Below are 14,600 nucleotides of genomic sequence, written 5' to 3' on the forward strand. Positions count from 1 at the left end.
CCGACCAAAGTCTCCATTCTCGTTCTGTCTCTGACTTGAATTACAATATGCTGAAAACTTGCTATGGATTTTTGGTTTCCACTCATGCCAACGACAGCCTGCCTACCCCAGCTTTAACACAAATATCTGCAACATTATCTCCTCCCATCTGAGCAGAGGACACTGAAGAAATGCAATTTTTTTTTAGAGATGCCAGCACTGTTCAGAGGCATGTTTTGAAAATGATGGAAAATTTCTTACAACCAGCTTGTCTCTTATATCCAAACCAAGTTATGCCCACAATCCTAAAAAATTAAGCTTATATGTAACTTCAACAAGAAAAATCTGTGATCTTTTGTCTGCTTTCCTGAGTGCTCCCCTTTCCCATCCTGTCAACATCATGAGTGTAGTCAAGGGTTGTCAAACATAGGGCCCCAGGGCCAGAATCGGCCCCATAAAGACTCTAATCAGGCCCACTGGAAAATGTGAAGCAAGATGTATTGTTGGGATTTTTAACTGTATTCTTAAAAGTTTTGCAGCTTCTCTGCTGATAAAGATCTCCCCTTATCTACACCAAAGTAAATGATAAAGTGGGCTTTACGTGGCCCACAGTGTAAAATGAGTTTTACATCCCAATCCGCCATCTCTCCATCTCCACCTCACACTGGTCACTGCATCCAAGCATGTCTGTCTTCATCTTTGTCTTCACCACCATCAGCATCCAGACTCCACTGGGTCCTGTCCTATCACTGCTGGGACTACTTTCTATGATGTTTCCTCAGAGTCTAATCACCAAATAGGTTATTAATTGACTTCTGTATCTTAATAAATGATGTTCAGTTCTTTCAAAAGGTGTCTCCTTGCTAACATACAATGGGTTATTTTTGGAACCAAAATTAAATTGTCTTTGCTCCTAAATAAAATCAGTATCTAATCACAGTCTATATTGTTTGTTCAGAGCAAATGAACACTTTTGCATCTGAGTGGCAAGTGACTGCACATCATTTCTCTAAAAGTAAGTAATTTATTTGGGTTAGAGTGGTTTCTCCAGCATTTCAACAGAAACTGGAGACTTGGGGCAGCCATTACGAGGAGGAGAAAATGGACTTCACAACAAGGATTTATTTTTATTATTTTGTACTCCATGTGTTGGAGTCGGGTTCAATTTCACTGTCAGTGTGGCGGTAAAATTCAGAGTGGAATTCCAAAAATAAATGCACATGCTGTAGAAAATTTGAATTTTTTTCCAAATAGAGCTGGAAATCAAAGGGCAACCTGTGAGTCTTGAGTCCCGAGGCTCGTTCCTGAAAACATGGTGTGACTACAGATCATCAGAGTTGTAACTGGATGTAAACTCCCGCTCTCTTTTTGATTGAAACATGCCTTCAGCAAAGTCTGACAGCATGAGTCCGGGAGAAGCTAAGGTCAGTGATATGCAGCTTTAAAGTAGATCAACATTTAATAACACAAATAATTCTGAATACTAATATAATTTGTATATAACAGCATGATTTTTTGTGAGAAAATATTCCCTTCTGTGAGCATAAATTTAATGCCATTGAATTACTGTGGATGGATTTCTTAGCCTATACAGTATCATGACAGGAGGATTCTCATATTACTCACCATCTAATGCTTCTAAACCGCGTCTAATAAAACAACTGTGTTGGTGTTTCAATCAAAAACGTGTACTCCTCTCACCTTATCATCGAGCTTCTTGGCACAGAAGGAGAGTTCCACATATCCGTTGTTGCCAGAAATTTCCTCAGCGTGCACCTAGAAGGAAAAAGAATTTGGCAGTGATGTTTTTGTGTTTGCATTTCTATTATTACTGTTAAAAGAAATGTGACTTAAGACTGTGATATATATTTCCAAAACACGACCTTAAAGCTCGCAAACATGACTGTCGTGATTCAAGCTCCAGAATATCAATACAATATCATTTGTCAGCATTTATAACAAACTATCGCCAATAATTAGTGGCTCCATTTTTTTTTATTGCATTAGCTACTGGAGTGAATCGTGCTTTTATTTCAGTGTCCTTGAGCAAGACACCGAAGCTCAAAATCCTCCTGATGAGTAATTTTATGAAAGCTCTCTGTCATCACTGTGTGAATGTGCATAAATGTGGGAACGGGCAGACACATTGTGAGGCTCTTTGGAAAAGAGACTTTTAAAAGCTACGTAAATGCTATCCATAAAGGATAAAAGAGACGTTTACGTCAATGCAAAGTTAAACAGACAAATCCACAAATTACACGGAAAATAAAATTCCACTCTTGTAAAACTTAAATGCCCCTGTGTGACTCAAATATCTATCATCAGTTATAATGAGTATTTGTACTGTTTTGATTTTCTATTGCAAATGAAAGTGATTTTAGAGTGAAGTCCTGTAAAACGTTTAACCAGTAGGTGAAAAGAAGAATGAGTGAGTAAAAATGCAAGAAGAAAAAACATCAGAAAAATACTCCAAAGTTAGTCATCACTTAACTACAGCACTGTACAAGAGTGCAGAGCCACCCCTCATTTCTTTATTGTTTGCTAGGAAAATGAGAAGTGCCATCATTTATTGAAACACGTGCAAACAGATGTGGATATTTGGTATGAGCACCACTTATCCTTTGACGTAGTCTGAACTTTCTTAGGCAAGCTTTCCTTTCATTCCTTTAAGTAGTCTTCAGGAATAGTTCTCCGGGCTTCTTAAATGATAGTCAAAGCTCTACTTTATAAATTTTGTTCTGTTTTCTGTCACAATGATCGCACACTCCTTTAGTCATTTCTGTGGAGCTCTGGGGAGATAAATTCTTGACTGATAATTTACCCATGTCATCTTTACTGGTTGTGTGTTTGGGATGGTATTGCATGATGAAATCCAGAATCTATCCAAATCTGCCGGCACTTTTCCATCAACTTTGAAAAGATCTCAAACACCACCTAGTGAAATGCAGCCCAAACCGTGACAGAGCCTCCGCCGTGTTTTAAAGATGGCTGCAGACACTCACTGTTGTACCTCTCTCCTGAACTTCTCCATACATACTGATAATGGTTTGAAACAAAAAATTCAAATTTGGATTCATTACTCCATCAGATCTGTTGCCACTGATTTTCAATCCAATTCTTGTGTAAGTTTCATACCTCAGCCTTTGCTCCCTGTTTCCCTTCTTTAAGAATGGCTTCTTGACAGCCACCGATCCACAGAGACCATTTCTGATGAAGCTTCAGTGAAAAGCAGATGGATCACCTGAAGGGCCAGATGCATCTCTCAGGTCTTTGGAAGGACCAGACTGGAAGGTTCATCTGCTGTAGATCTTTTTTTTTTTAGACCCAAAACCTTTGATTTTGACTCCCACATGTCCAGTTTCCTTAAATCTTTTAAGGAGAAACTGCTGATGATTACAAGATATGCCAAGTTGTCTGTGTTAACCTGAGCAATGACCTTACTAGTGCAAAAATACTATTTTGTGCCTGTCAAACTTTATTATCTTTGACATTTTTAGTTGATTAAGTTACAGAAATAGAAACATTTCTTTGACTAAATGTGTTTTTGTGACAGGCTACAAGTTAAAAATGGTTGGGTTCTTTTAGCTGTCTGTTATGTGTAGACAAAATATTGGTTAATCCCTTGAGTTAATCTTTTTTTGCACTTGAAAGATACAGGTCAGTGTTTATGGCTCAACAAACAAAAACAGTCCTCTGAAAATAGTTAGGTTGAACTAAAAACCAGTGGAAAAGCAGCCTCCAAAGAGAAATTGTGAAAGACCTTCAGAAAACCTGGGAAATGATTCCTCAAGACTACGTACTAACAAGAAACTCTGACTCCCTGGAAGCAAAATATAATAAAATGACTGGCTTGTAGTATAAATGATCTCTACTTTCTTTCAGAATACTCCAAAGCTAGTCTTTACTGATTTGTTTCTTATTTATTTGAAATCCTTCGAATGTTGCTACATTGTTCTACAGTGCCTACATATTTTATACTCTGTAAATGACACCTTACATTTGTAAAAAAATTACACGGTAAATGCAAATTACAGGTTGCAGTCTACCTGCTTGCTTGTAACAGTAATATTTCTGTGCACATGCATATGCACATAATTCTATGTTTTTTATTGTAAAAACAAATAGTTGAAGCTCGTTGTGATCATTAGCATTTTTTCTTGGAGTGGCTTTTACTTGGTGTAGGATTAAACCAGGGCGTGGAGAGACACCTTAGCTAGAAGCTTACTGATGTGTCAGGTTATCACCTCAACTTGTGAATTTACATTGTTATAGATGTAAACGTTACCACAACAAAACAGTAAAGTTGTGCTAGTTATCAGATTTTTTTCCACTTTCCACGTTTGTTTAGAGAGGAAGAAGTTCAGCTTGTAAGAAACACAGTGCACCTTCTGCTGCTCCCATTGTGCTGTCTGTCCACCTCACAGAACACAAGGCTTTGCTTTCTGCTTCTGTGTTAAACTGGCAGCAACATTATATCAAATTGCCAGAACTGTGGCTCTAAAGTAAGCATGCCCAGGGCTAGACAACGCTTGTGATGACAGGGAAGGAAAGGCTTCATTTTTTATTTTTTTATCACCCAGTTTGTCCTGACAAGAACAACTAGCATGTAAAATCTTTGTAAAAATGTAGGCAGGTGTGCTCTTTCCATCTTTGCCAGGGCAGCAGATTAAGTAGTATAGCGTGAGTAGATTGTGATCTATTTTAATAGCTGTTTAAGGATTATAGTATTAAAGTTAGAATGAGGATTTGCCTGTGGCTACAGACATTTTCACACCCAAAAGAGTTGAGCCTGAGACCCTAAATGTCTGAAGCAGTCGGATGCGACATTAAGCAGCCTTTACCAGCCAGCTGTCTTTACAACTGTTAAGTCCAGTTGCACTGATGAAGGCTTTCAGCTGAAACACACCTGCTCTGCCCTTTAATAAACATTAAGAAGTATGTTTGTTCAAAAGTGCAGAAGATATGTGAGAAGAGTGCACAAAAAGAAGAGTGCACTAATTGCCTGGTGAATTCACACCTCCAGGAAGCAGGTCACATGACAGCATGGGGTAGCACTCACGTGGGAAAGGGCAACTTCAGACGTTGCCCCAACATGATTCCCTGCACATTTTCTGGGAGTCATGCTTGAAAACAGCTTCTGTCTCACGCTTGAAGATATGGTTTTTGCTGCTTGTTATACATAAGGCAATAATACAGTGAGCACAGAAAGGAGCAGGCTCATGCTTTTGCATATGAAAAGCAATGAAAATATATTTGTTTGGTAAAGAATAGAGCAGGCTGTATAGCAGCAGCAAGCTGTCTGCACATTAATGGGCACACTGCAAACAGTAGATGCTAACAGGCATTTTTGGTGTGGATCTACTGAGCTCACTACCTAACTATATGGCAAAAGTATACTTTCTCAGTTCATTCTCTTACTTATCTTAACGTTGTCTGAGGTGAGATCCACGGGGTCTGACTTTGAATTTAACTAGTAATTATGTAACCTCAAATACCTGGTGCGTTACCTAATCCTGGTCCCATGGGTTTGATAATGCATCATGTCAATGGGGGTGTAGAAGTACAAATATGTGTCTATAAATCTAGGATGTTTTTTTTACAAAGAAAAAAACCTCCTACATTATCTCCATCGTGTCTCATATAATATGCTGCAGTAAGAATATTTTCTGTTTTGTTTTTTTTACGCGTAGCAAGTAAAGTATAATGAAGAGCTACACTATTATAAATCGACAGAGGCATGTTTTTAATGCCATTATGCGTGTGCCACTACAGCATTACGGATAATGGTTCAGCATTGTGCTTGTGCACTGAATTCTCTGCGCTTGTGCAGATGAAATGGTCAGATTATTCCTTTGTGAGAATCCTCACCATTCCCCTCGAGAGCTTCATAATGCATTTGCTTTTTAAATAAATTCTAAATCTGGCAAAAGACTGAGTGATTCGTTTTTTTGCCTGTATTCAGTAAGTGAAGAGAACCAAGGAGGTGAAGTTTGTTGTCTGTGTGTGTAAGATGGGGCTGAATTTAAATCACGCTTTGTACTTTTGCTCACACCAAAAACATGCAGGAGACCGACGCAAACACGGGAACATCTGTACTGTGTGTGACAGTCCAGCCCGGTGATAATAACGCTGTCAGACTTTGCAGCAGCTTGTCCACCATGAATTCATTAGAGAAAGGAGAAGATGAGATTCTTTTGTGTATTTCCCGACCTGAGTGGAGGGTTGCGTGATTACCTTGTCATGTTTTGATGTGCTACCGCCACTGGCTTGTTAACTATAAGATGCTGGATAATGAACCAAGAGCTATTCTCTTCCACATTTGACACATGATTTCTTGTGCATTCATCATTTCTTATGGATTCTCTTGCTTCCCTGTGCGCTTTAGTGGGAATGCCTCTCCGTGCCACTAAAACGGACACTACCATAGAGAAGATGTCTGACTTATAAAATAAAATTACACCGCTACAGTGATACCAAGGAGCAACACAGGGCTAATGTGTTATGTGTTCAAATTAGTTCATTCATCAGAGCAGCAACATTACACACGCAATGTCAGGAACCTACTGTGATGGTGGATTTGCCGGCATATTTCCCATACTTGAGCAACAGAGGTTTCACCATCTTCTTTTGGGCCACTATCTGCAAAGAACAAGATAAACAAAACAGCAGTATATAGAGATCTGAGCCTTTGCCATCACTAATAAGTATGAATCATTTACTGCAAGCGGTGCAGCAAATATACACCATTTACCAATAAAGACAAAAGGGGGCATGTTTTAGTGCTTTTACACCAACAAATCCCAGTTATTAGACCACAAATCTGGAGCTACAGCTGGCAAAAATGGGTTAGTAAGACAGCAGCATCTGTTTACCTGGCCAAGAGTGCACTCCACCCCTCCCAGAAAGTCATCATCACGGGTTCCGATGCTGTGAGTGCCGTGGATGTCGTAAACCTCAAATCGCAGTTTCTGAACCTCCTCGAAGTAGTAATCCAGCGAGAAAACCTTGCCAAAGACTGGGTGCAAGTTGCTCTTGATCACTTCTGTCCTGTCCAGCTGAAAGAGAACATGATGAATGAACTTTTGAATGTCAACACTAGTTTATCTAATGTTCCTAATTATGACAGACTGTATGCATTTGTAAAGAAATGAAGCCCCCCTTTGACAGACTGTCTTATAGTGTTTTACATCGCATGTAGGAAACAGAGTCAGCTTCTTTACAAAGAAGGGCAGACGTTATTATGTTTGTCATGAGGATGATACGAGAGATGATTGGAGGGCTCTGACATTTAATCTCAGCTTAGAGGAAACATCCATGCTTGTCTTTGACTGCCTGACAAGGAAAAGCTGATCTCTCTGGGGCCCCATCTGTTCGTGATGTAGAATTTAGCTCTTACACAGTTGCATGAACATTTCCACACTGCCCAATTTGTCACAAGGACAAATCATCATTGAGCATTTTGAAGTCAACAGCGCTTTAGTACTGGTAAATTTAACAAGAACAATAAATATACACAGGAAAAAAAATTGTAACGAATTTCCAAGATTAACCAAATGCGCGTTGATAAGCGATGTTTGGGACTTAAAGCTAAATGTGTAAATAGTTGAATGACCCAGAAGGGAAAAGACCCACCAAGGTGCATTATATGGAACTGATCTATCAGCAGCAAATGAAGGACTGAGGAAGGTTTAAGTGCTCATCCAAACGACACAGTCCAAAGTCATTTCTTCATTGTCAGCGGGGCAGGTCCACACTTTGCTTTTGATTACTTTACAAACGGTTGACAGTGTTTTCCCATTTCTCATCTCTCGCTTTGGGAGAGTCTATAAGCTGAAGGACTGAACTGGAATAAGAAGCGTGATTCCTGCATCACGCACAACATTTTATACATCTAATCTACAAATCAAAGCACAAACATCAAGCAAATATCTCAGATCACAAGCCAACAGCTTCTTGTAATCGATTTTCTTGGTCTTTTGAAAGGTATTTCTTCATTTTGTGATTTTTAGAGTGATGCCAGTCTTCCAAGATCTGTGGAACAATATAATATTTATACATTTAAAATGGTTTTTTTCTTCCTTTTGAAGCCACTTAGGGTTTTTATAAATAATATGCCAAAGAATAATGATGCTGTCAACATAATTGGAACTGAAGCTTTCCTCTTGCATGCTATATTAAAGCATAATCTTTGCCACAGTGAATGATGGACTGTCTTCATCGTGACAAGGTGTGCATAAGCCGTGACACTTTCTTCATGGGGGAACATTATGGGAAATCATTAAAAAGCCTGCACAAGACATCAGTCAGCACTGAGGGAAGGAATTTGCTTTCACTTGGAAAGCTTCAGATCCTGCCTTTCACGAATAAACTCATACATCAACATTTAAGGTTATTCTTGGTGGCATTTCTCAGACATTTGAATGGACACCGACGATATTGAATAGAATATTGTGAAAGTTATAAAACTTCCTCGTCATCCTTTTCAGTGAATCCTCGCACGCAGTAAACAGAGTTGTTACCAACCTGGAAGAAACCCACTCATATTTGTGAATAGAAATGTTTCATTGTAGGACAATAAGGATGACTCAGAATAACTTGAGCTGAGCCCTCCCTCCAAGGAGACCCAAACCACATAAAGCCTCCCACCTACTCGGAAGCATCTTTATTGGTGCCACTTTACATGATAAAGAAGGGCATGGGCCCAAAACACCCATGCACGAATAATTCGACTGGAGTCCCTATAGTCCTGATGGGGGTTTTGTGCTTTTTTTATGTGAACAAATAAGTGCATCTAATGAAAATTGTAGGCTTTTTTGATATTTGGACACACATAAAATGTTAAATTGTGCCTACAGATAAAGTTAGTATTCAACCTCAACATCAATGGGCGTGCCATTCTTCTGCCAAAGAAAGAAAGAAAGAAAGAAAGAAAGAAAGAAAGAAAGAAAGAAAGAAAGAAAGAAAGAAAGAAAGAAAGAAAGAAAATGGACTCGAAATGACCTTAGGGTATTTTGCACAGTTGTGAATCAGTGTCTGAGATCAGAGTTTTTCAATGTTCAAAAAAAAATTCCTTCAGCTGCAAGATGTTTTCTTGCTTGCGCTTTCTCCATTCCTTCTTTCAGAGACATTCCTTTATTGATTTGTTGGTGCATCTAGGATCATTATCCTGCTGAAAGGTCCACTTCTGGTTCAACTTCAGCTTTTGGTCTCATGTTATCTTCAAGCACTTTTTGTTATGATGCAGGATTTTTACTTGAATCAATGACTGTAAGCTGCCCATTCCCTAAGGCACCGGGGCAGCCCCACAATATAACACTTCCATCATAGTTGGTATGATGTTCTTTTTCTGAAAAGCTGTGTTTGGTCTTTGCCAAACATGTCTGTCTAGAGCATAGTCTTTCACAAAGCCCGGTGTTTGCCCTTTGTGTTCCCTCGCAAACTGCAGCTTTGCTCTAATGTACTTTATGGACAGCAAAGTGTTCATTGCATGTTTATTTGTTTTGTTTTTCCCTGCCGTGCCTCCTGGGCAGGTCAAATCTCACTGTAAATGCAGGAAGTTTTAACACAAACACTTGCAAGTGTTGTCGATCTTGTGATAACATTTAAGATGTTCTCTTAGGCTGAAATTTGCATGATGACATTTCACATTTCATGTGCATGTAAACACCAGAGTCACTGTATAACCTGTTAGCGCCCAGTGTATATGAGTTTCCACAATGTTTTAATTGTATTCTAAATTATTTTAATTGTTAATTTTAAGCAGTAATTTTTAAAAAATGCTGGATGTAGCAAATATAATACAAATTAAAACTCATATATGCAAACTTTTGTTTTAATTGTCTGAAGATTTAATTTAAAAAATCAATTTTCAAGACATTTCTGGTAATTATTTAATGTTTTGAGCTTTAAAGGCTTTAAAGGGCTATAAGTCACATTCCACCTGTTACTCCCTGTCTTGTGTACACTGTAATCATTGGAGTTTGTTCTGATACTCACATTTTCAGTGTGAATAATCGACTCTGCTTTATTCATTTACATTAATAATGTAAACATTTTGTGTTATTTTTGAGGGGTGGGGGTTTTATCTGTAGACAGAGGATTACATGAGGCCAACCATTTCCATTTTTATTTACTTACTTTTTGCACAAATATAATGTAACTGATCAATTGTCAGTTTTTATCTTATTTTCCTCTATTTTTGTAATTCAGCTCCAGGTTAGTAATTCAGGGGGGAAAAGGATGTACTTGTTTCTAAACATATGTCAGACTTCTAGATTAATAACCAGAAAAGCTGTATGGCTAACAGCAATAATAAAAAGCAGGTGTTGCTCTATTGTTTCAAAGCAAGCAATGCAAAGAAAAAAAAGAATTACCAGCTCAGACTTGGCCTCCTTTGTCACATTTACTCCTATTTATTCTTTACTGGCCTTTCTTGCCTATTCTTTCTCTCTTTGTGCCATCTGGATGGACAGATTCGGGATGAGTCTGATGAGTCTGTTTGTTGATAAAGGCTAATCAGAGCTACATAGGGTAGTTTGTGCTAGTCTGTGCATGACGCCTGTTTGCTTTTGGTGTGGGGCCAGAAACTATAAAGAGATTCCTGACATGGGAAATTCATTTCTATAATCAGTGCATTATTTAGGCTGCTTTATCATAACAAATACATGCAGCTTAAATTAGAGATCGAGTTTTGGGAATAACTAGTTTTCAGAGAAGCGTACAGGGTCCAGTTTACGTAAGAAGAGGACAAAATCTGCAAAAGCAGCACATGTCATGTGATCTTCAACCTGCCTCCTAATTTGCCCCGTGAGCAGGTGGTAAAAAAAGGTAATAGTTGAAATATGTGCAGCTTAAAAAGCCACTGGGGCCACGCAGCATGAGCTTAGATGATAGGAAGAGCGTGATATGGTGGCGATATGAGTGGGCTCTGCTTCTTACTCAGTTGCTGACGTAAGTAAACAATTTGCAGACGGGATGGTGCCGCCCAGAACTGAGGGATTTGACAGCAGAGCATTGGACAACTGGTGAATACTGTTATGATTGTCAAGACTCGGGTGGATGGATGGATGGATGGATGGATGGATGGATGGATAGATAGATAGATAGATAGATAGATAGATAGATAGATAGATAGATAGATAGATAGATAGATAGATAGATAGATAGATAGATAGATAGATAGATAGATAGATAGATAGATAGATAGATAGATAGATAGATAGATAGATAGATAGAGCTGTAGTGATGGCGCTATTATTTGATTTTTTTTGTCAAGCATATGCTTCAGTTAGTGCAGCTAAAAATAGCCACTCATAAATTCATGCCACATTGAACCCAGGTCAGTCATCTCATGTAACACCCTCCCATCAAATTAAATCCCAGACAACTTCAAAGCAAGTTTTTATCGTCCCCACCTAAAAATAGCATCTCGAGGTTTCCACATTCATATAGCCCAAACATTAATGTGCGCACCTCCAACAAATGACTCCCATGTGGCCGGAATCTGTCAGGGCTAATCATCTCCCATTTCCCTGAAAACAGAGGCTTTTTCTAGATGAAGGGTTGCAGGGGAAAAAAATCGATATAATTAGATATCCTCTGCCACACATTAACACATCCTCTACTTAACGGAAACCTGCCTTTTGGCTCTCCCTCATGAACTAAATGACTTAATTAACAGGGAAATGAGAGAGCCGCTGCCTACACTTCAGATCAGCTTGGGACCAAACCAAGAAAGTAAACATTTTCAGCTGGAACACATCTCATCATGCTGCAAATTACCAACCCACTGTTTACCCATGTAGACAAGTGAATTATACTGCACATAATGTGAATCCGACAGGGCAGCGAACACAATTTGTGTGCGAGTTGTTTTAATTGTGGAGACAGACAGTGATGACTGCAAATGTATACTCCATTTGACATTTTCAATTCTGAATCAGGCGTCTGTTGTGTAAGCCATGCTCTTTTCCAAAAGAGCAAAGAAAAAATAAATAAATAAAAAGAAAGGAAAAAAAATAAAACAGCTGCAAGTTCACCAAACCATTAACAGATTTATCTCCCTGGTCGATCATGTATGACTACACAGATTTTGTGACGACTGGAGAGAGACAGAGAGAGCAATATCACTCCCAATCTACAACATTTCACACATGACCAATCTTTAATCTTAGGTTTGTGATTCAAGGAGGGAAGAGAGCAAGTCTCCTCTGTGTTTCCCTGTGCAATTAACATTAATAACATTAAGAACACACGTTATTTAAATCACCTCAAGAGCCTGCATTTGAATATTTCAGCTCTCTAGATGTGTGAGTCAAGACTTCAATTCTTGAAATAATGCAGATAATGACTCAGGCAGGGAGATTAATAAATGAAGGTGGACTGCTAAGTGAGGAGATATTAGTCACACTTTTCCCTCCCAGAGGCTCACCTGTATATGTGCCAGTACTGAAGAATAAAATGAGGTCTCACCTCTATCCACTGTCCATCGTTCTGTACCATGAGTATGACGCAGGGGTCAGACTTATTCAGAGTGTCTCGGTCCAGCAGAGCTTTGCAAGACACGCGCAGCTCGACTTTGGTGACACAGGTAGCTGGACCGCTGAGGCTGGTTGCAGGGGAGGTGGCCTCCAGAACATCATTCATCCTGGCTCAGGGCAAGAGAGATCTGCCAACCAGCGAAGCAGTGCGAGGTGAGGCTGTGGTGTAGCTCTGAGGGATGGAAAAATCCAGTGATAGGTTGAGGGATCTCGGTAAAGACGTGGCACTCTCACAGGAGACGGGCCCTTTTGACTTGGTACAGCTGTCAAAAAAAGAAAAACAGAGATTCTTGCTGAGTGTCAGGGGACCAAAGCAAACTCAAGCTGTTATTGCTGCCTGTCAGAGCTGTCCCCCCTCCTGAGGGTTATCATCTCACCTTGGTAACAGCGACAGAGAGGGCATGAAGATGGCAGGGTTGTGCCTTTAGGAGTCTAGTTCAAATTCCTGCAAAAATTCGTTTAAGATGATCAAGCTGAGTGCCACCTCTTATTCTAACGAGCTTTATTACAATATTTAAAGGGGAGAGAGCCCACCTGTATCAAGATTTCCCTGTATTTTCACTATTTTATCCTGTTTCAAGAACTGAATATGAGATGGCTGATGCGTTTAAAGGATTTAAAGTGCATTTCCTCCTAATAAACAACAAGCAAATACGTGAAAGTAGATGGAAAGAATCATGGATCCAAAAAGGCGATGGGTTTAGCAGGTAGTAGTCAAAGAAAGGACTTTGATGGGTTTAATGTGGGCAGCGTACGCCCTGCTTAAGTGTCCTTGAGCACGGCGGTTTCGCACAACTAATAACCCCCCCTAAATGCTTTAAAGGTGGGGCTGTAATTTCCTCTAATATCACTGTAAATGTCACATCCTTATAATTCAAACGAAGAAGTGCAGCGCACTCGGCGCTTGGCTTTCAGCACCGAGGACAGCGCCCGTACGCGTCTTTCTCAGCCAGTTGTGAAACCACATGTTATCTCAAAGCATGAATCTGAACTCCAGAAAGCTCAAAACAGAGCCAGCATCAAAGGCTCCCAAATACGACCGCGCGCGTGTTATGAATCAAACTTCTGCTCAATCCACCGGTGAAATTTACACGGAAGGCGGCTAAACGGCTACTTCACACTTTATCCCGGTGAATAAACGCCACCGCTCATCTGCAAGCTTCAAAACCCAACACCGGCCAAGGCTCAGGAGGGCAAAATAACAGCAACAGTTAAATACGAGTTAAAGCGTGAAGCGAACAGTCTACTTTCACAGCCTCGTGTATCGCTGGCTCATCTGACTCACTTCCGAGACTATTTGCAGCTGATCAAAAACTCAGCGGCACTTCACCAAACCGATAAACTGCGCTTACAGTCGGGTTAAGCGGGAGACTCGCTTCCTACCTGAAGCTGTTTCTCTTCTTGAGCACACTTGTTTAATCCGCTCCCATAACACACTGCTTGATTTTTGTTTTCTCCGCCGAAACTCATTGGCTTAGACTGGTGAGGAGGGAGTAGGCTCGGCTTGTAGGGATGGGGAGTAGAGAGAGTCCAGCTGCTGATGTAAGGGATGGGCTTTTCGTTGGGACTCGATTATTTTGAGCTCAGTTAGAAATCGAGTCCATAAAAGAAAGAGGTAGGGAAAAGAGGCTGTGGGAAAATGCTGGGATCTGGAAGCTCAAAACCTGAGGTGGAGGCGTGCGTAGATCTTGAGTGATTTAGTTAAATTCTTGTCTATAAACACAGACATAGCATTATTTTCATGTTTAACCCGCCTCCATAAGGTGTCGCTCATTTCTATCTGCTAATTCTCTGCTGCCTTTGTGGATTTTGGACCAGGATTTAGACAGATATGCCATTCAGATTGTTTTCCAACACAATACTACTGTTTATGACCAAATGTTCAACTAGTTATTACAGCAGCCTCCCCGCTCAGGATTAAGTTGCTTACTGAAGATTATGAGGATAGAAAGAGCAGGATGCACTGAAATATGTGCAAAAGAGAGGGGGAACGACGCTTCTTTATGTAAGCTGAACTGCATGCAGCATTTGTGTTTTTTCTTTATTTTCTATACTGCAGTGGTAAAAATAATGTGGTTAGCA

The 14,600-nt window shown here is 39.8% G+C and overlaps 1 protein-coding gene across 4 annotated transcripts in view; it reads right to left on the reverse strand.

The window, feature by feature from the left end:
- The window catches only part of cpne7 (copine VII), a 35,509-nt gene extending 21,465 nt beyond the window's left edge, over positions 1-14,044 (reverse strand). Inside the window, exons 1-6 of one of the 4 annotated variants that reach the window (XM_085453784.1) lie at positions 13,902-14,044; positions 12,896-12,963; positions 12,451-12,781; positions 6,852-7,034; positions 6,544-6,618; positions 1,681-1,755 (exon numbers count right to left, since the gene is read on the reverse strand). In XM_085453784.1, coding sequence (XP_085309910.1) covers positions 1,681-1,755; positions 6,544-6,618; positions 6,852-7,034; positions 12,451-12,624 — 507 coding nt within the window. In that variant the 5' untranslated portion in view covers positions 12,625-12,781; positions 12,896-12,963; positions 13,902-14,044. Of the gene's footprint in view, positions 1-1,680; positions 1,756-6,543; positions 6,619-6,851; positions 7,035-12,450; positions 12,782-12,895; positions 12,964-13,052; positions 13,633-13,901 lie in introns of those variants that run through there. The other 3 variants (XM_085453791.1, XM_085453780.1, XM_085453801.1) reach the window with 3 other exon arrangements.
- Between the last annotated feature and the right edge of the window lie 556 nt (positions 14,045-14,600).

Source organism: Copadichromis virginalis, linkage group LG1 (genome assembly GCF_057382275.1).
Source record: "Copadichromis virginalis isolate Kocher_CV1m ecotype Utaka linkage group LG1, C_Virginalis_male_GT1.1, whole genome shotgun sequence".
Taxonomy (NCBI): Eukaryota; Metazoa; Chordata; class Actinopteri; order Cichliformes; family Cichlidae; genus Copadichromis; species Copadichromis virginalis.